The following is a 19017-nucleotide window of genomic DNA, read 5'->3' as shown; positions in this document are numbered from 1 at the left end:
GATTTAAAGTAAGATTGGTTTGGTATATTGATATGTCAATAGTGTTGGTGGTAATGCGAAGAAACAAATTATGAAACATTACATTTAAAAACACACTCATATGAGTGGGTACTTCTTAGTTTGGCTCCATTCCTCTGCTTTATAATCAGTGACAAACATATCAAATCATGCTAGCTCACATTCACAAGGCACTTCAAGTATGCAGTCACTAAGAAAATAACAAAAATAAAAAAAAGAGGGAAGACATAATTAATCATTGGGGCTCAGGCTTTGAAACTGGGAAATTCCCACTGTACTGAAACGATTCACTGCCATAAGGATCACCAGATCCTTTGATTGCGTCCTCGTACGTTCTTGAACTTGTTGCTGAATCTGCGTTAGGATTTAGTCCCGCAAGCTGCATTATGTTCTCTATCTCTTTTACAACCTCACCCATTGATGGCCTGTTAACTCCTTCCTCCTCCACACATCTCAGAGCAAGATCGACATACTTCTCGAACCCTTTCAGATTCCCACTGCTTGCTATGATTGTTGTGTCCAGCAATTCTTGCAGGTCATACAGATTTCTCGATGTATTCATCTTCGTCTTCACCTCTCTCACCACATATTTGCCTCTCTCTATTGGACTTCTACCGGTTAATAGCTCGAGCATCACCACACCAAAACCATACACATCACTCTTCTCCGTCAATTGATTTGTCATGTAGTACTCAGGATCCAGGTAGCCCTGATTCCATATGAAATGTGATTTTAAAATGTATATGAGAAAGAAGAAAAAAAGAGAGAGGAGGATGATTTATTCTCTACTAACCATGGTTCCTTTCACTTGTGTTGTCACGTGAGTTTTCTCAGGGTCTCCCACAAGTTTGGAAAGGCCGAAATCGGCAACCTTTGCAGTAAGATTTTCATCAAGTAAGATGTTATTTGATTTGATGTCTCTGTGTATAATTGGAGGATCAGCAAGCTCATGAAGATAAGCCAAGCCCTTTCCTGAACCTAGTGCTATTTTAAGCCTTCTTGTCCAATCTAATCGTATCCCACTCTTTCCTGTATTACTAACAAATTCAGCAACCACGAACTATCAAAAAACCTCAAAAGTAAAATAGAGTTTTGATATTACCTGAGAGACTGTCTTTAAGAGACCCATTTGAAATGTACTCGTAGACGAGCATTTGTTCATTTCGATCAAAGCAGAAGCCCAAGAGTCTGACAACATTCTTATGATGGACCCTTGAAAGAAGCTCAATCTCAGTTTTGAACTCCAACCCTCCTTGCAAAGATCCTTGTTGAGCCCTTTTGATTGCTATGAGTTGCCCATTTGGAAGAATCCCTCTATACACCTGTTTCACCATATCATATTCGGGATCAGAATTACAATTAAGGCCATTGCTACATTCAGTTGAGGCCATTTGTTAAGACACAAACCTTTCCATAACCTCCACCCCCAACATCATTTGCCTCTGAAAAGTTATCTGTACATTTCTTCAGCTCATCAAAAGTATAGGCTTTTGCTCCCATTAGCTGTGGAGCACCAATACTACTCTTACTCGTATCCCACTTGGCTGCAACATGCGATAGAAAAGCTGTCAGAATCTAATCAAGGGAGAAGACATTGGTGGTAGCTCAGTTAACGTTTTCGTCTTACCGAAAGGATTATTTTGACCGGTTGCTCTCTCTGCTCTCTTTTTCTGCCTGAGAGCGTAAACCCCAGCTATTGTTAACAACAGTATAAAAACAATGGCACCAACTACAGCTCCGATGATAATGCCCATGTTGGATGACTTGGATCCTTCTTCTACATCTGTGAAAAAAAGGCAGAGCAAATAAACTTAAATGGAACCAATATTAAATCCGTTTTGAGTGTGTAAGACCAGTTTCATCATACCAGAGAACTTCTTGTACAGATCGGCTTTGAAAATGTAAGGGCCAAATATAGGAGGAGGCTTATACGTCTGGTTACTAAACGCAAAACCAACAAGTGACATTCCTGTCTGATTAAAACTATCTCTGCCTAATGGAAAGACCAGGAGATCTATTAGAAGCTGATGATCAGTTGCATTCTCTCTAATATTTCGGACACCCACGGAATCTACAGGATAATTGAACTTCTTAAAGAAATCCGTGATTGCCTTCTGTAGGATTGAGAAGTTGGTGGAGTTGAACAACCCTGAAAAGGAAGGAGACCTGAAGTAGAGTGTTCCCGTGAATGGATGCGCACAGCGGCATGTGGGACTAGCTTCCATGTTCTGTTCACAGGGGGAACAGTTTGTTGGGAGTGTAGAAAAGGAGGTATTGTGTTGGATTGCTGAGCAGTAACTCGCTCGGTTTCCCGCCTCCATGCACACAGGATTATTTGCCAATCTGTAGATATATCAACAGACATAAGAAATAGGTTGAGAAAAGGAAGTGAATTTAATTTGTGATAAGGATACATACATTACTTGGATGGCTTTATTAGATGCTGGCTTATACTCAGATATCTCATTGTATTGTAAATCCACAAACTCCAGCTGGTTGCTATAGTCGGTACCAAAGTCCAAGGTTTCCACTATACCGTTGCGCTTTAGGATACTGCAACTCAGGAAAAAAAAAAAGAAGCACCCTAATAAGTACAGGTTTCACAACTTTGAGCTGATTTCCAATTTCATGTATTTTTTTCCACTCACACAGTCTGCAATTGAGCAGGGCTGAAAAATGAGATTGGTATTGAACCATTAAGTTGGATCCCTTCCATCCTTCTGCAAAGCATAAAAACACTTGTCTTTAGCGAGTATACGCATGGAGATCAATGGAAATCAAGAGAGAAAGAGAGATGTTCCTACAATGTTGACAGGGAACGTAATGAAGAGATCCATGATGGAATGGGTGAGAAATCCAAAGTGTTATTGCTAACATCTCTGTTACATTACAGCCACATCATGGGATCAGATTGATAAAGAATGAAGGCTTGAGAAGAGTAGCTAGTGATGGTTGATTGAGCAGCAACAGAGAAAGAGAAATATGAAGAAACTTACAATGTGTAGAGACTGGTCAAGCCGTTTAAATTTGGGAGACTACCAGTAAATTTGTTGTTGGCCAAGTACCTGAAATATATTCAATTAACTACAAAATCTTTTACCTCTTTTCACTTATATGTAACGAAGAACAAAAATTTAGTTGCTCACTCACAGTTCTTGAAGACTTGTGAGATTATTAAGACCTGAAGGAATATTTCCAGTTAGTTTATTCCTATCAAGACGTCTGCATGCAACAAAAGAAAGAAGAAAAACACATGAGATTAAGGAAATAAGATAATTAACATAAGAAAAAAAGAAAAACGAAAAAAGAAAAATAATAAATATATTTTACTACTTACAACACCGTCAACGTCTTAACGAGGCCGAGGGTCTCTGGGACTTCACCTGTGAATTGGTTTCCATCCAAGAGCCTATCGATAAAAAACAAACAATGCAGTTGCTTTGTAAGTGTCTACTCTCAAATTGTGCAATCTCCTCTGCTTTATATCTAATATGAAGCTTACACATGTATCAAAGTCATGTTTGAGCTGAAAAGTTCTTCTGGTATCTTGCCAGAAAGCCTGTTTTTCCCAAAATGACTACAAGAGAAAGTGAAGGAGAGTCAGATAAATTAGTACTTATTTTAAAATGAGTGATTACAATAATCGAAATGGAAATATTTGGGGATTATATATACAAATGCTTAGTTGCAAGAAGCATGTCAAGTCCAGGTGAAGAAGTCCCATTAGAAACTGGAAGCTCTCCCTCGATCTGATTGTCAGCTATATCGAACCAATATAGTTTCGATAACCGCCCAATGGAAGCCGGAATCGTTCCAGTAAATCCATTTAAATTTAGTGAGCTGTATGGAGAAATACACTAATTAGTACTAATGCAATTGAAAAAGGAGACTGTTTATAATCATAGGAAGCAACAAAATCTTACAGATATACAAGTTCTTTAAGAGATCCAATGGAGTCAGGGATTGCACCACTGAAACGACATCCCACAAGAATCCTGGAGCGTAAAAGAGAGTTAGTTAGAATAGTAGATAAGACAAGGAGATGTGCATATAAGTTGTACTAGGGATCTAACAATATTGTGTTTCCTTACAAGCTCTTCAAGTTCTTAAGGCTACCGATATTTGATGGAAGTGGTCCAGTCAACCCAGTATTGTAAGACAAATCCCTACAAAGATTGGATCATAAGATGAGAACAAAAACCTTTTCTTTATGTGAAAGGAAAAGAATAGAAAGTAGAAGAAAGACATACAAGATCTCCAACTCTGACAAGAACGAAATATCAGGAGCAAGATTTCCTACCAAGTTAAGGTTACCTAGTGATCTGCAACAAGCAAGAAGCAACAACACAAAACTTAAAAGTCGGCAAGGATAACTGGAAGAAGCAGAAAAAAAAACAAAAAACAAAAAACAAAATCAAGCTTTTTACATTGAGATGACACGGTCATTTCTACATTTAATTCCAACCCAATTGGTTCCACAAGGATCAGAGCCTTCCCAACCATCAGGAGGAGTGGTCCATTCATCCTTCACGGCTTTTAAAGGAGAACCTGCACCATATGAAAATTATTTCTTAACGATTTAGGAGAAAACCCATGTTCATCATCTATATGCTTGTATATACTTACTGTCTAAAACATTTGTGAGCGCATATACAGAACAAATTTGGAAATAAAGCAAGATCAGGAGCATAAAGGCTCCAGTTCTTGAACTCATCTTCAGAACCCACAAAGAACCTCTTATCTGTTCCTCTGTTTTTCTGATTGTATCTCAAAATCTTATGAAAAAGAAGAGCATGTGGTCTACACAAAGGGTTTGACGAATCTCTTAATAAAAATTACAACCTCGCTTTCAGAAACATGTAGACAATAATGTTAACAAAAAGGAGAAGAAGACTTTGAACAAATCGAGTGAAAACAAAAACAAAAAGTATATAAAAACAAGAAAATGGGGAGAGAGGACCATAAACAAAAAAAAAAGGAACTTGGTCAACTTGGAAACAGCTGATAATGGGAGATTTAAAGTAAGATTTTCAATTCACAAGGTTTGGTACATGGATATATCAATAGTGTTGGTGGTAATGGGAAGGAACAGATTATGAAAACAATACATTTAAAAACACACTCATATGAGTTGTCTTGATGCGAAAACTAGTGTAGGACCTCTATTTAATTTACTGTATTAAATACACTCATTATTGTTTTCAATATAATTTCAAAAAAAAAACTACAAACATAAGAAATAAGATATGATTTTGTTAACCCCAAAAGTTTTCTTAGACAAATACAGAGAGAGTTGTGGTCATCAACTATATATAAACAAGCAACATTAGATTTGATAAAGTCATGGTCGTACCAACTTGATATACTAATCCTAATCGCAACAACGATGACGATGATTTGATGAAAGATTGACCAGAGTAGTCTTAAAACCAATCATAGAATAATGTTAGTGGGTATGTAAAACACAAATGTATAAATGAGATGGCCCCCACGGCTAAGAGAGTAAGATGTGTACACAATTGGATCTAGCTTTTCCAAGAAAGAACTCAACCTATGAAGCAAGGTAAAAACTAAGAAGAGAGTACAAAGTAGCAGCAGGACAAGAGGATATAATGATAGTAGGATCAAGCTATTTGATGTATGCCAACATAATGGTCGATAAAACTTTGATAGAGAGAATGAAAATGTTGGTGTCCACACAACACTTGTGTAATGACGTGTTTTTTGGTGGATACATATACATCCATTAGACTCTCATCTCTAAATTCACCACTCTACAGTCCTAAAATAACATATATTTTGGGGAATTTCTGTGAATTTTATCTCAAACAAGTTCAAGAATCAAAGAACTGTAGAAAACTCTTGGAGAATGTATTAAAGAATGGATTTTGATAACTAAAAATTGTATAAATCAAAGCTCATCACATACTAAAGTCTGAAGAGAACTCACTGAAGTTTTGAAATAATGCTGCAGAGACATTTGTTTAACTCTGAACTCTGCGTTGACCTCAAGACGCGAGAGACTATGCGATCGAGGTTGATGATTTGAGAGTATTAGATATATTATTTCCGGTTATCTAGAAATTCAGAGTTGGTTTGGTTAACGCGGATTTCAAATCCAGACGTGGACTTCTTTGTTTTCCGATTAACCGGAATAATATATCTAATACTGAGATGACAGTAACCCGACATCGCTTCCGATCTTCTCCGGATTCTCCCTCGCCGCATGAATTGGTTTCTCCTCCACTGTGTCGGTGTCTCTCTCTCTCATCCGGTTATATGGGCCTATTGGGCTTCTTTACTTTAATTTGTTCCGTTCTTTTGGGTTTCTTTATGGGCTACTTTCCTTTGCCCCCACTATCATTAATAATACCAAACGTTGATCGTCTCTCCCAGTTATATGGGCCTATTGGGCTAATGTAAGGTAAATTGACGATTTTTTAGTCCTTTTAAGAATCTTTATTTCCGATTATTTGATATAGCTTTCAGGAGTACACAAATTACAACCTAAACTAATTTAGGTATCTATCTCATTCTCTCTTTCACAACTCATACTGTATATGTACTTATGTAGGCCAGTCATGGGAGTTTCGTCATGGTCATCCCTTTTAGAGACCACAAAAAGCTCTTTAGAACAAGTCTTCTTTTGATTTATTAAATGTTCTCTAGTACATGGATCATCATCATGTTGTCTTATTCGGTTTGATAGTTTTTTTCACTTGAATTGGTTATTACTAGTTTATTAGGCTTGGAAAAACTTAATTTCTAGTCCTTTGAACCTTTTAACCAGAAACAAACTCAATTGTGAAACATTGCAAGCTTATTTCACTGTATCGCAAATGTGGAAACTATATTTTGTTGATTATTCTCTTTATTCTCAATTTCGAATTTGAGTAATTGTAGCTAACTAGGCAAAGAAACAAACCATTGCAATCGCCATTATAACCATCTTATCTATAAATCCAGGAGTCACTACTTGTTACCATCCCCTAAATTGTGGTCGAGATTAAACGTGACACTCTCTACCAAGTACGTTACTCTCACATGTTAATGCCCTTTCCTTTTTAATCCAATTTTTTTTTTTATTGTGTCCTAGGATTAATCTTGTCCGAGGGAATCTTTCATAAAATGAGAATGATGTAAACCTCACTGGTCCAGAAATCTTTTCTTCCCTTTGCCTCTCTTAATCATATCTTCTTGATTTTTTCTATTTTATTTTCAACATATTTGTATTTTCTCTCCTTAAAAGCTGATGCTTCTTCTGGAGCCAACTCTCATCACAAATTCACAACACCTAAGACATAGAAAATTCAAAGAAAGATGGATGAATATGAAACCCCTCTTTTGTCTAAAGAGCCATCATCACCACCACCACCACCATCATCAGCATCATCATCATCATCATCTGTGGTGGCTTCATCTTTGAAATGGGTATTGAAAGTTGTAATGTCTGTGATTTTTGTGACTTGGGTTGTGTTCCTTTTGATGTACCCTGGAACACTCGGTGATCAAGTCCTCACAAAATGGAGAGCTGTCTCCTCCCATACACTCTTTGGCACCACAGGTTTGATTATATTATGTACCATATCACTTTTGCTTTTGTAAGTATAAATGCATGTGTAAGTCTAATTTCATCCTGTTTAATTGTCTGAATTTGCAGGAAGCATGTTCCTAATTTTCAGTGGTCCGATTCTTGTTATCTCCGTCTTAGCTTCTCTCTATCTGATCATCTCTGGGGAAGAGAAGGTCTTCACTAAGTAAGTATGGTTTAGATTCTTTTAACTATTTCCTTAATGAGCTGATTGTGACATACAGTGGCAAAGCATATATTATAATATAAACCTTAAGTAACTGTATGAACTATATTGTTGATGATAATAATAATATTATAATGATCTCTGCAACATCTATTGCATTCTTTTGGCATTTTTGTTCTTCCATAAGTGTGTGTTTTGGTGATTGTGAAGGGAGAAGATATCGAAATTTCCGAGGTTTAGGCTATGGACATTTCCTGTTCTTGTGGATGGGCCATTTGGAGTTGTTTCCGCAGCTGAGTTACTTGGGATTTTGGTCTTCTCTGTTTTTTTCCTTTGGGCTATCTATGCTTATACCTTGAGGAATCTCAACCTTCTTCAATATTTCCATGTGCTTCCCGAAGAAAAAAGGTTCTTTCTTTTAACTCATTTCCTTTTTCTTGTTTCAGCTTTGTTGTTCTTTTCTTTTTGTCTCATTCCAATCATTTGTTTGTGTTGTATGTGTTTGTTTAGTATTCTTCTGCTGGAGGTAACTGGTCTGCGTTTTGGGATGATTGGATTGTTGTGTATGGTGTTTTTGTTTCTTCCGGTCTCGAGAGGCTCCATTCTTCTCCGTCTTATCGATATCCCTTTCGAGCATGCTACAAGATATCATGTTTGGCTTGGTCATATCACTATGGCTTTCTTCTCCTTGCATGGCCTCTGTTATGTTGTTGGATGGGCCATTCAAGGTCAACTTTTAGAACAGGTAAGATTCCTGCAACATTATTTATTCTTGACATGTTAGTAAAGCCTAGTTTATCTAAAACACACTATCTTATCTCTATTATTGAAGTTTTAATCATCAACTTCTTACTCCTCTTAGATATTTGAATGGAAAGCTAAAGGAATTGCTAATTTACCTGGAGTTATCAGTCTAGTGGCTGGTTTACTGATGTGGGTTACGTCGCTTCACACCGTGAGAAAGCATTACTTTGAGCTCTTCTTCTACACCCATCAAATATACATTGTCTTTGTAGTCTTCTTGGCACTTCACGTTGGTGACTTCTTGTTCAGTATAGTTGCTGGAGGAATATTTATTTTCATGCTTGACCGTTTCTTGAGGTTCTGCCAATCCAGAAGGACTGTAGATGTAATCTCTGCAAAGAGTCTACCCTGTGGAACTCTCGAACTAGTCCTTTCAAAACCACCAAGTAAAATAACTCTGTTTATTCACTTCCCTGTACCTTTCTAATCTAAAAGCGTGTTACTGACTTTGTTCCTTTTTATTCTTGTTATAACCAGATATGAGATACAATGCGCTTAGCTTTATCTTTCTTCAAGTGAGGGAACTATCATGGCTACAGTGGCATCCTTTCAGTGTTTCTTCAAGTCCTTTAGATGGGAACCATCATGTTGCGGTTCTCATAAAGGTTCTTGGTGGATGGACTGCAAAGCTTAGAGACCAGTTATCAAATCTATATGAGGCAGAGAATCAAGATCAGCTCATTTCTCCTCAGTCATATCCCAAAATCACAACCTGTGTAGAGGGACCTTATGGCCATGAATCTCCATACCACCTAGGGTAATGCGTTTTATCCTTTACTTGAACTGTTTCAATGCAATAAGCTTTAGCTTGACTCAAGAAAGGTTTTGTTTTTGTTGCCTGCAGGTACGAGAACCTGGTCTTAGTAGCAGGAGGAATCGGGATTACGCCTTTTTTCGCCATCTTAAGTGATATCCTACACCGTAAAAGAGATGGGAAAGCTTGTTTACCGAGTAAAGTTCTAGTTGTCTGGGCCATTAAAAACTCAGACGAGCTCTCTCTTCTCTCAGCAATTGACATACCTTCCATTTGCCCTTTCTTCTCTAAGAAACTAAACCTTGAAATTCACATCTATGTCACACGACAATCCGAGCCTCGCTTGGTAAGTCTAGTTTCATATATAAGCTGCAATAGACCTTAACTAGTTTGTTGAACTCTGCTTTGTTTCATGGTCATACAGGAAGATGGGATGGTTCACAAGGTGGTGCATCCTTCTATCAAGCCAAAACGGACCAACGGCTGTTCCATGTCAGTTCTAGTTGGTACAGGGGATAACATATGGTCTGGACTGTACCTAGTTGTCTCCACCATTGGGTTTATTGGAATGATCACGTTGTTGGACATCTTTTACATAAACAAATACAACATAACAACATGGTGGTACAAGGGACTTCTGTTTGTTGTTTGTATGGTTGCAAGTGTGTTGATATTTGGAGGTCTTGTGGTTGTTTTCTGGCACCGCTGGGGTCACAAATACAAAACCGGTGAATCGGAACCAAATGGCAACAACAAAGTAAACTTGAACATAGAAGAACCCCATAATCCATCTGCAGCTGAGCTAAAAGGGTTGGACATTGAAGAAGATGTTCAGAGTTACACCAATATTCGATATGGCACCAGACCAGACTTTAGAGGTACAGTACACACACTAAAGGAACCATATCTATTTGTTAAAAAAAAAAACTAATGGTTATGAAATATTTGTGAATGCAGAGATATTTGAGTCGTTGAATGGGAAATGGGGAAGTGTGGATGTTGGAGTGATAGTATGCGGTCCAGCGACTCTTCAGACGACCGTAGCCAAAGAGATAAGGTCACATAGCATATGGAGATCGGCGAATCATCCTCTTTTCCACTTCAACAGCCACAGTTTCGATCTCTAGTTCAGCTTTACAAAGGCCAAGAACATTATGGTAATGTGAAGGAAAAGTATATACGCATATAGTTAGGTAATCGCAGTCTATATGTGTATTAAGGAAACAGCCATAGTTGATATGTGTATGCTTTTGTTTATCTTTCAATCAAATGTCTTCTATTGGGACATTTAAAATATTAATTACATACAAGCTGATAAGGCTTAGAATTACATATAGCTGTCAATATATATATACTTAGAATTACATATAGCTGTCAATATATATCTATATATATAAAAATATATATTTTGGATTTTTCTTTTTTAAATAGAGATATACTCATTTAAATTAAGAAAAAAAAAATTAATAAAAGATAACCGACAAATGTACCTAATGAATTGTAATAGTATCATCATTATTTCGTCAACACCGATATATCTAAACCAATCAAAATACTGTAATATGTACACTGAAAATCCAACCCATATTTTAAGATTAAATCGAGTTTCTGTAACTTTTGTGAAAAAATACCATACATTATTATACTTGATCTTTCAAAAACCTATTTTATATTTTTGGCCAAAAAAAAATTCGAAAAACTCTATGATGGTGACGATAAATTTTATAAAAAAAGAAAAGTTTTAGATTCTCATTATTCTCCTTTAGAAAATGATAATCGAAATAAATTTTGTGGTAGACTATCATTTTCCAGTATAAGTGAATTTTACGCAAAAAATATTCTTACTTAGTAAGAAATTTTATACTATTATACTAGTATTTATCCCGTGGTACACCACGGGCCCATAATTTAATATATTTGCTTGATTTATTATTTTTGTAGTTGGTTTATATACTATAGTTTTATACGTTTTTATATTATTTTAGTTTTATATAATTTTATGAATTTGTATAATAAGTAGACTAATAGATATATGTGGTCAGTACGCGATACACTTCACAAAAAAAAAAATTGCAGTACACCGCAGGATGATTTGTTGTAAATAAAAATTTATATTTTAACTTAACCCGTAAAACTTTTTTAATATACACAACCCGTAGAAAACATATAATCATATTTATATAAACTCAAAACCGTTCATTCATATTTATTTACAATATTATTATATTTGAAATATTTTGAGTTAAAATATTAATAATATTTTAAATTTTTGTCGAGTTTAAATATTTTTTATATTTTAAATATTCTATAAAACTTTAAAATTTTAATTTGGATACATGAGAAATCAAAGTTCATGTTCATTTGAAGTTGTGAAAATATTAGTACTATTTATAATGGGTTTGAGCTATCTAATTTTTTTACCTTATAGACGTTGTACATATATTTTTTTCTTTATCGTTTGAGTTATAAAGGCCCGTTTTCAAAATTTTAAATTGCAAAATGTGGGGAAAAAATTTGTATTTGTATTTTTATTATAAATATATTTTATGTAATAATATAAATTAAAAACAAATAAGATTACATAAATATATTGGAGAGATATTCGATTTATTAGAGAGAGACATTTTAGGAAATATTTTTGTTGTAATAAATATTTGTTTCCAATATTATAATTTGCTTGTAATTTAATTACAAAATTTACTTTTAAGTTTTGTTATTTATTCAATTGGCAAGGGTTTGATTATACAAATATTATAAAATAAAAAATTATAAACCTAAATAGATTTTAGTACCAAATGTACTTAAAAAAATGTATATATAGATATTAAAAAAATGTCATGACTCAAGAGGCCACGAAAATGATGACGTGGAAGACACCATAACCATGAGAATAAAATAAAATTTAACATCCCACCGACAGTGTATTAGGAGACTTGTCTTTATCATCCCACCCGACATTAGCCCATTTGCTTTACTACTAAACAAAGTATTTCACATTTTTATAACGGACAAACTTATAATATATTTTAAAAAATCGGTGGATAACAAAATAATATTATAATCTCTCCGACAAAATAAAGTAATATTTTAAATGTCTAAACAATGTTCTTTATTTGTAGAAAGAAAAATAAAAATTACATAAGAATTTTTTACCAAGTTGGCCAGAAAGCTCAATCATAGTTGGCCAAAGCCAGAAAAAATTCCAAAATTAGTGTTAGCTGTAACGTAACATGCACTAAATTAACCAAACAATCATATAATAACAAAAAATAATTGAAGTGATACTTAAGAAAAATAAAAATAAAGAGCATTACCAAAACCAGATCTCACCAGAGTCTTCTTTTGTTCATTATTGACTAGAGCGCCCTCTTCTCTCTTAGCTCACATTTCTTCACTTCCACACACTTGTGCTCTCTCTTTTTTTTTCTCTCAGATCTGAATCCTTTACTGTTGCTTCATCTGAGCGAGCAACATGTACGGACGAGATCCATGGGGAGGTCCATTGGAGATCAACACTGCAGATTCCGCCACCGACGATGATCGTAGTCGGAATTTGAACGATTTGGATCGTGCGGCTCTTTCACGGCCACTTGATGAGACGCAGCAGAGTTGGTTGCTTGGTCCGACGGAGCAGAAGAAGAAGAAGTATGTTGATCTTGGTTGTATTATCGTTAGTCGCAAGATCTTTGTATGGACTGTCGGTACTATTGTTGCCGCCGCGTTGCTCGCCGGGTTTATTATCTTGATCGTTAAAACTGTGCCGCGACATCATAAGAAGGATCCGCCGCCGGATAATTACACGTTAGCTCTACACAAAGCTCTTAAGTTCTTCAATGCTCAGAAATGTAAGTGTGGAATCTCTACTTGATTTGGAAATTTAGCCTTGAAGATCTGGGTAATTTAGAGATAGATTTTGTAGATCTAAGATTGATTTTGATGGTTTTGATTCTGTAGCTGGGAGATTGCCGAAGCATAATAACGTGTCATGGAGGGGTAATTCTGGGCTTCAAGATGGGAGAGGTGAGACAGGAAGCTTCTACAAAGATTTGGTGGGAGGTTATTATGATGCTGGTGATGCTATCAAGTTCAACTTTCCCATGGCTTATGCTATCACCATGTTGAGCTGGAGTGTTATCGAATATAGTGCCAAATACGAAGCTGCTGGTGAGCTCACCCATGTTAAGGAACTTATCAAATGGGGAACTGATTACTTCCTCAAGACTTTCAATAGTACTGCTGATTCCATTGATGATCTTGTGTCACAGGTACTAGTTTCTGACCTTTTGTAGGAGATCGTAGCTTTCTTTCATTTGAGTTGTTTGTTCACTCGTTACATGTTTGTGGCAGGTCGGATCAGGGAATACTGATGATGGAAACACAGATCCTAATGACCATTACTGTTGGATGCGTCCTGAGGACATGGATTATAAAAGGCCTGTGACTACATGTAATGGTGGGTGCTCGGATCTTGCTGCAGAGATGGCAGCTGCTCTGGCTTCAGCGTCCATTGTATTCAAAGACAACAAGGAATATTCTAAAAAGCTTGTCCATGGTGCTAAGACGGTGTATCAGTTTGGAAGGACTCGGAGAGGCAGATATAGTGCAGGCACTGCGGAATCTAGCAAGTTCTATAATTCAAGCATGTATTGGGATGAGTTCATCTGGGGTGGTGCTTGGCTGTACTATGCTACAGGAAACGTCACCTATCTCAATCTAATCACCCAACCTACAATGGCCAAGCATGCTGGTGCCTTCTGGGGTGGCCCTTACTATGGTGTATTTAGCTGGGACAACAAACTTGCTGGTGCTCAGGTCAGTCCACTGACCAACTTGCTGTGTTTATACTTGATATTCATGTCTTCTTGATCATTTGCCTTAACCATACTAACCCTGACTTTTTTAATCTCTTTTGATTTAGTTACTGCTGAGCCGATTGAGGTTGTTTCTGAGTCCTGGATATCCATATGAAGAAATTCTAAGGACCTTCCACAATCAGACCAGTATAGTCATGTGCTCATACTTGCCTTATTTCACCAAATTTAACAGAACCAAGGGTAAGTTACCTTCCAGTTTGCCTCAAGTAAAACTCCAACCGTTGGGCCTGTTATTGTTATGGAAATATAACATGTAAATTTTGGTATGTGCAGGTGGATTACTAGAGTTGAATCATGGCGACCCTCAGCCACTGCAGTATTCTGCAAACGCAGCATTCTTAGCGACACTTTACAGTGATTATCTTGATGCTGCTGATACTCCTGGATGGTACTGTGGACCTAATTTCTATTCGACTAATGTGCTACGTGACTTTGCGAGATCCCAGGTAATGCATCTTTTCCTTGACTCTTTACACAAATGGTAATGAATAATATACAAAATATTGCTTGATTTCAGTTTTGACTTAACTCGGTCACGATTTGTTTTGACAGATTGATTACATACTCGGTAAAAACCCTCGGAAAATGAGTTATCTTGTTGGTTATGGGACAAAATACCCAAAACATGTGCATCACAGAGGAGCATCTATTCCAAAGAACAAAGTCAAATATAACTGCAAAGGAGGATGGAAATGGAGAGACAGTAAGAAACCAAATCCAAACACGATTGAAGGAGCCATGGTTGCTGGTCCTGACAAGCACGATGGGTTCCGCGATGTTCGTATGAACTACAACTACACTGAACCGACCCTTGCAGGCAATGCTGGTCTGGTCGCAGCTCTCATAGCATTGTCGGGTGAAGAAGAAGCCACGGGTAAGATAGACAAAAACACAATTTTCTCAGCTGTTCCTCCGTTGTTTCCTACTCCACCGCCTCCACCAGCACCATGGAAACCTTGATAAAGATAGACTTGTGTAATTCTGTCGCTACTGCCAAAAAAACAAATGAAGGAGGTAAGGATTTGGGTGTGAGACCAGAAGATTAGAAGCTAAACACAAGTCAGCCATAACCAACTACTAAGGATTTCATTTGGCTTTACTAGATACAAACCCTGGGTGGGTCAGCTTACCACGAGCATTGTCTTTCTTTTCTTTCTCTTTTTGGGTTGCTCTTTTGTTCTTGTGAGATATCATATATATCTATGCTTTTTACTCTGTATATGTTTGATACCAAACTTGTATTCTTTGAAAAAACAATTTAATGAACTGTCTTAAACTTTTAACTATGTTTTGTGGTGCGAGTGTAAAATACAAACAAGTTTATATCGTTGGATATCTAATATTGGTGCTTGTGTTTGTCAGTTTACTTGGATCGGAAAGTTTGAACGTCCAGAGACTAAAAGAAAATTGTCATCATTGTTGAACTCGAAAAACATATGTGCAGCCTAATGAACAAGTTACTGTTTTATAATCGTGAAACAGTTAAGAAAAATAGGGTTGAATTGTGTATGATACCTAATTTGATGATTGGTTACTTGGTTTTATACTTTATCATGATTCTAGCATGCATTTATTCGTTATGTATGGAAGAGGTGATACAGAGAACAGTACAACTAAAGAAAGGAATCACAAATGGCATTCAATAGACAGACAGATGGAATTCTATTTACAGAGATCATGGATGAGCCCAAACTTCAACTGTAACTTATCACATCACACAGGCGAGATGTGTTCAAAAGGCTTTTGTCATATCAGACGAGCTTCGATATTACATGACATGACGCCCAGAAGGCCTTTGATGCAACCCTGAGGATCACCGGGTTTTGATAGATCCTGTCAATGAAGTGAACAAATATGCATAAGTTGATGAGAAACAATAAGCAATGGGACTCGGAGAAGCAAGCTTAACATCGATTTCGCAATGTAGAAAGCAAGCAATGAGAAGAGCATATTCATATGATTCTATACCCTATAACAGTTGCGCTCCACGATGCTACATTGTACGCGACCTTACTTCCATCCCAGGCTTTTCGAAGTTTCCCCTTTCTCTTCTTCACTGAGAACATCTTGCTAAGTGCTACATTACAAATCAAACACTTAGGTTATGATTTCAATACTCTAATATGCCACCACTGATCAATTTCACACGTAATCAAATCTCAAAGAAGAGAACTTGGCAAATTAATGGTCTTTGTTTGTGTAAACGCAATAACAACTTTCCTAGTTGAGCGTTAAAATTGGAACCGGTGAACTCTACTTCTTACTTAAGTTTAGAACAGATACATAACCAAAGAATAATTTAAGGATGGATTCTAATGCATTCCCTACTCTCATATGCCGTTTCCAAGACCCCCAAAACAAGCAGTGCCCTTTACTGTTATGTCCAATTCCGTATATATACTTCTGTTTTTCCTCTAAAGATCGAACTGTCTTCCTAACTGAGTGTTTGCGACAGTGACATGGCTGTTATGTTATGTCTACTTATCATTGAGATACACAGCATTTTGAAGGTTAATTAAAAATGGAAAGCCTAGGATACCTTTCTGAAGCTGCTCAGGAGTCAAATCCTGCATAATGACGCCAACTCGAATAAACTCACATGAAAGGCTGATATAAAACAGGCAAACAAAATGCAAGCTGGGTACCTTTTTCTGCTTAAGTGATGATAAATAAGTAGCCATGAAACATGCAATGCCCTCTGCTATATCCTCTTCCCTAACAAGGACATAATCTTCTTCACTTTGAGCCATGCTTTCATCATCCCAAAGATCATCTTCACTAACTACATCCCATGAGCTACTATCTTCTAAAACACCAGAAAATCACAATTATCTATACAACCAATGAGCAAAATCCTAAGCTTCAAATACATAAGCATAGCAGTACTTAAAAACAAAGATGAGTATTCCAGTTCTCACCAGCAAGATGTTGCGGCGCTGATACCTGAGCTGACTCAATCTTTCCAATGAAGTCATGGCATTCAACTCTGGATTTCATGAGATCATATAACTGGAACAAAGAAGAAGAAGGTCATGACATCATTGAACACCATTACAAACACATAAATCTTCACCAACATCCTTATGTATGCAATTTTTGTCAACAAAATATGTCCTTTATCCACCAATTTAAGGACATTCAACTAAAAGTTCCAAGAAGCAGAGCTTGAATACATATTTCGAAGAAGAAATGTGATGAGATGTGTAAATTGAAGCCATACAAACCACATTGGCATCTTAACTCGTCATCTCAGCAATTAACTAAATAAAAAGGAACCATTTTTTTCACACAATTCCTCTAAAGAGAAAGATACATACTTGATCAGCTTCAGGATCATCTCGATCGGAAGAAGAAACTTCTTCTCCCCTGCACGATTCCTTCTCTTGTGACCCATTTCTCTCGCCGTCGCCGATGCTTTTATCATCTTCGTCATCTTCAGAACTGAGTTCAGCTAAGTTTAAAAGCTCGAGGGCTCTCTGGACATCATCGAGCAAAGCTTGCAAAGTTTTCCGCTTGACACGAATATTATCCTTGTCGATTCGTTTCCCTTTGCTCTCGCAATCGATGTCCATGGCTGCGCCTTCTCCTTAGGGTTTGTCTCCACCACACCCACCTCAGAGAGGTTAGAATCGAAGCTCTTGCAACATAGAAACAGCCAAATCACGAAAATCTGCTGCAATCGCAATCGAAGATGAGGAGAAAGACGACGACGACGACTGATCCTTGTTTGTTCTCGCGTAAAATTCTCTTCCTTTTTCTTTTCTTTTCGATGTTTATTCAATTTAAAAATAAAATGTAATTTCGTTTTTGTTTATGTTGTGAGCTGTGGCGTGAAGTGATGAACTACTTGCTTTTAGGATTAAACAAAGTATTTAGACATTTGCTAGTTTCTTCAACGAATTGCTTGAAACTCACAAAATTATACTCAAGAAGTTATTGGGAGAATGACTTTTAAAGATTTTTAGAGTTTAAAATTCTATTGTTATTGGTGTACGGATTCTTAGATTCTTAATAAAATCTCTTGTTATTGGTGTACGTATTTTGTAATTCTATTTAAAATCCTTTGTTATTCAAAAAGTTGAGTATTTATTGATTTTCCAATTCTATCAAATTCTAGTGTTATTGGTTTTATGATTCCTTACATATTTAGTCATTAAAAACAACTTTCAAAATACTGCAATTATCATAAGGATTTGTAGAGTCTATCATATGAAGAATCTATTAAACTCTAAAAATCTGGGTAAACATTATTTTAGAATCAACAAATTCTTTTTGAGAATCTTAAAATCTCTAAACTTTTGAAATCCACAAACTCTTTTAAAATCAGTCTCCCAATAACTCCCCCTTACAAGGAAGAAACAATATTTTGGATGTAAATTGTTAATGCGGTTGAAATATACAAATTTATCGACGGTTTAGTCTATTCTATTTTTAAAACTAACAATAAATCGGTGCAGACTAACTCTATTTGTATGAAAAAATGATTGTGATAAACGATTTTCTTTTATTTTTTTGTTGGATTCTCATTAACACACACATAACGTATGAATGGTAAATATAAAACGGTATAATCCGGCGATTGGATTTGTATCTCTTATCTATTGCAACCACCCAAACTTTTGGTTTGTGGAAAAAGAAAAAAAACCAACCGAACCTTTTGTTTCTCGTCTTACCCGTTTTACTTTTATCTTATTTTCCGTAGGTTGGGTTTGTAGAGACATCTATCTATTCTAGAAGGGCTTTTACGGATTGTGAAGAATATTTACGATGTTTCTTCTAAGGACCAATCTATGATTATTTATTCCTATAA

The 19017-nt window shown here is 36.3% G+C and overlaps 4 protein-coding genes across 6 annotated transcripts; 2 read left to right on the top strand and 2 right to left on the bottom strand.

The window, feature by feature from the left end:
- Positions 1 to 2: 2 nt before the first annotated feature.
- LOC17876254 (probable leucine-rich repeat receptor-like protein kinase At5g49770) lies at positions 3 to 5049 on the bottom strand. Its single transcript, XM_023783246.1, has 19 exons — positions 4645 to 5049; positions 4446 to 4566; positions 4269 to 4340; positions 4110 to 4184; positions 3942 to 4013; positions 3694 to 3858; positions 3521 to 3595; positions 3356 to 3427; positions 3169 to 3240; positions 3015 to 3083; positions 2823 to 2897; positions 2667 to 2738; positions 2437 to 2571; positions 1886 to 2361; positions 1646 to 1801; positions 1426 to 1562; positions 1121 to 1340; positions 812 to 1047; positions 3 to 727 (listed from the first exon to the last, which is right to left on the bottom strand). The coding sequence occupies exons 1-19, from the start codon at positions 4730 to 4732 to the stop codon at positions 254 to 256; spliced, it is 2862 nt and encodes a 953-aa protein (XP_023639014.1). The 5' UTR covers positions 4733 to 5049; the 3' UTR covers positions 3 to 253.
- A 2037-nt stretch (positions 5050 to 7086) lies between these two features.
- LOC17876579 (ferric reduction oxidase 7, chloroplastic) lies at positions 7087 to 10669 on the top strand. Its single transcript, XM_006281996.2, has 9 exons — positions 7087 to 7582; positions 7679 to 7775; positions 7986 to 8183; positions 8286 to 8520; positions 8638 to 8965; positions 9057 to 9336; positions 9424 to 9679; positions 9758 to 10211; positions 10291 to 10669. The coding sequence occupies exons 1-9, from the start codon at positions 7339 to 7341 to the stop codon at positions 10458 to 10460; spliced, it is 2262 nt and encodes a 753-aa protein (XP_006282058.1). The 5' UTR covers positions 7087 to 7338; the 3' UTR covers positions 10461 to 10669.
- A 1999-nt stretch (positions 10670 to 12668) lies between these two features.
- LOC17876629 (endoglucanase 25) lies at positions 12669 to 15493 on the top strand. The gene is made up of 6 exons (XM_006281748.2): positions 12669 to 13178; positions 13288 to 13598; positions 13681 to 14145; positions 14252 to 14387; positions 14481 to 14653; positions 14760 to 15493. The coding sequence occupies exons 1-6, from the start codon at positions 12806 to 12808 to the stop codon at positions 15165 to 15167; spliced, it is 1866 nt and encodes a 621-aa protein (XP_006281810.1). The 5' UTR covers positions 12669 to 12805; the 3' UTR covers positions 15168 to 15493.
- Positions 15494 to 15761: 268 nt separating this feature from the next.
- Positions 15762 to 17997, bottom strand: LOC17875614. 3 transcript variants are annotated; one of them, XM_023782904.1, is made up of 6 exons: positions 17525 to 17994; positions 17126 to 17216; positions 16853 to 17010; positions 16747 to 16774; positions 16176 to 16284; positions 15762 to 16040 (listed from the first exon to the last, which is right to left on the bottom strand). In XM_023782904.1, exons 1-6 carry the CDS (start codon positions 17777 to 17779, stop codon positions 15959 to 15961), a joined length of 723 nt encoding a protein of 240 aa, XP_023638672.1. In that variant the 5' UTR covers positions 17780 to 17994; the 3' UTR covers positions 15762 to 15958. The 3 variants fall into 3 exon arrangements, 2 of the variants coding, with proteins under 2 accessions (XP_023638672.1, XP_006281009.1); XM_006280947.2 differs by having other exon boundaries at positions 16853 to 17013; positions 17525 to 17992; XR_002833957.1 differs by lacking the exon at positions 16747 to 16774 and having other exon boundaries at positions 15942 to 16040; positions 16853 to 17013; positions 17525 to 17997.
- Positions 17998 to 19017: the final 1020 nt, after the last annotated feature.

Source organism: Capsella rubella, unplaced genomic scaffold, assembly GCF_000375325.1.
Source record: "Capsella rubella cultivar Monte Gargano unplaced genomic scaffold, Caprub1_0 scaffold_8, whole genome shotgun sequence".
Classification (NCBI taxonomy): domain Eukaryota; kingdom Viridiplantae; phylum Streptophyta; class Magnoliopsida; order Brassicales; family Brassicaceae; genus Capsella; species Capsella rubella.
The sequence above is the reverse complement of the archived record's forward strand: the minus strand, read 5'-3'. Positions and strand labels throughout refer to the sequence as shown.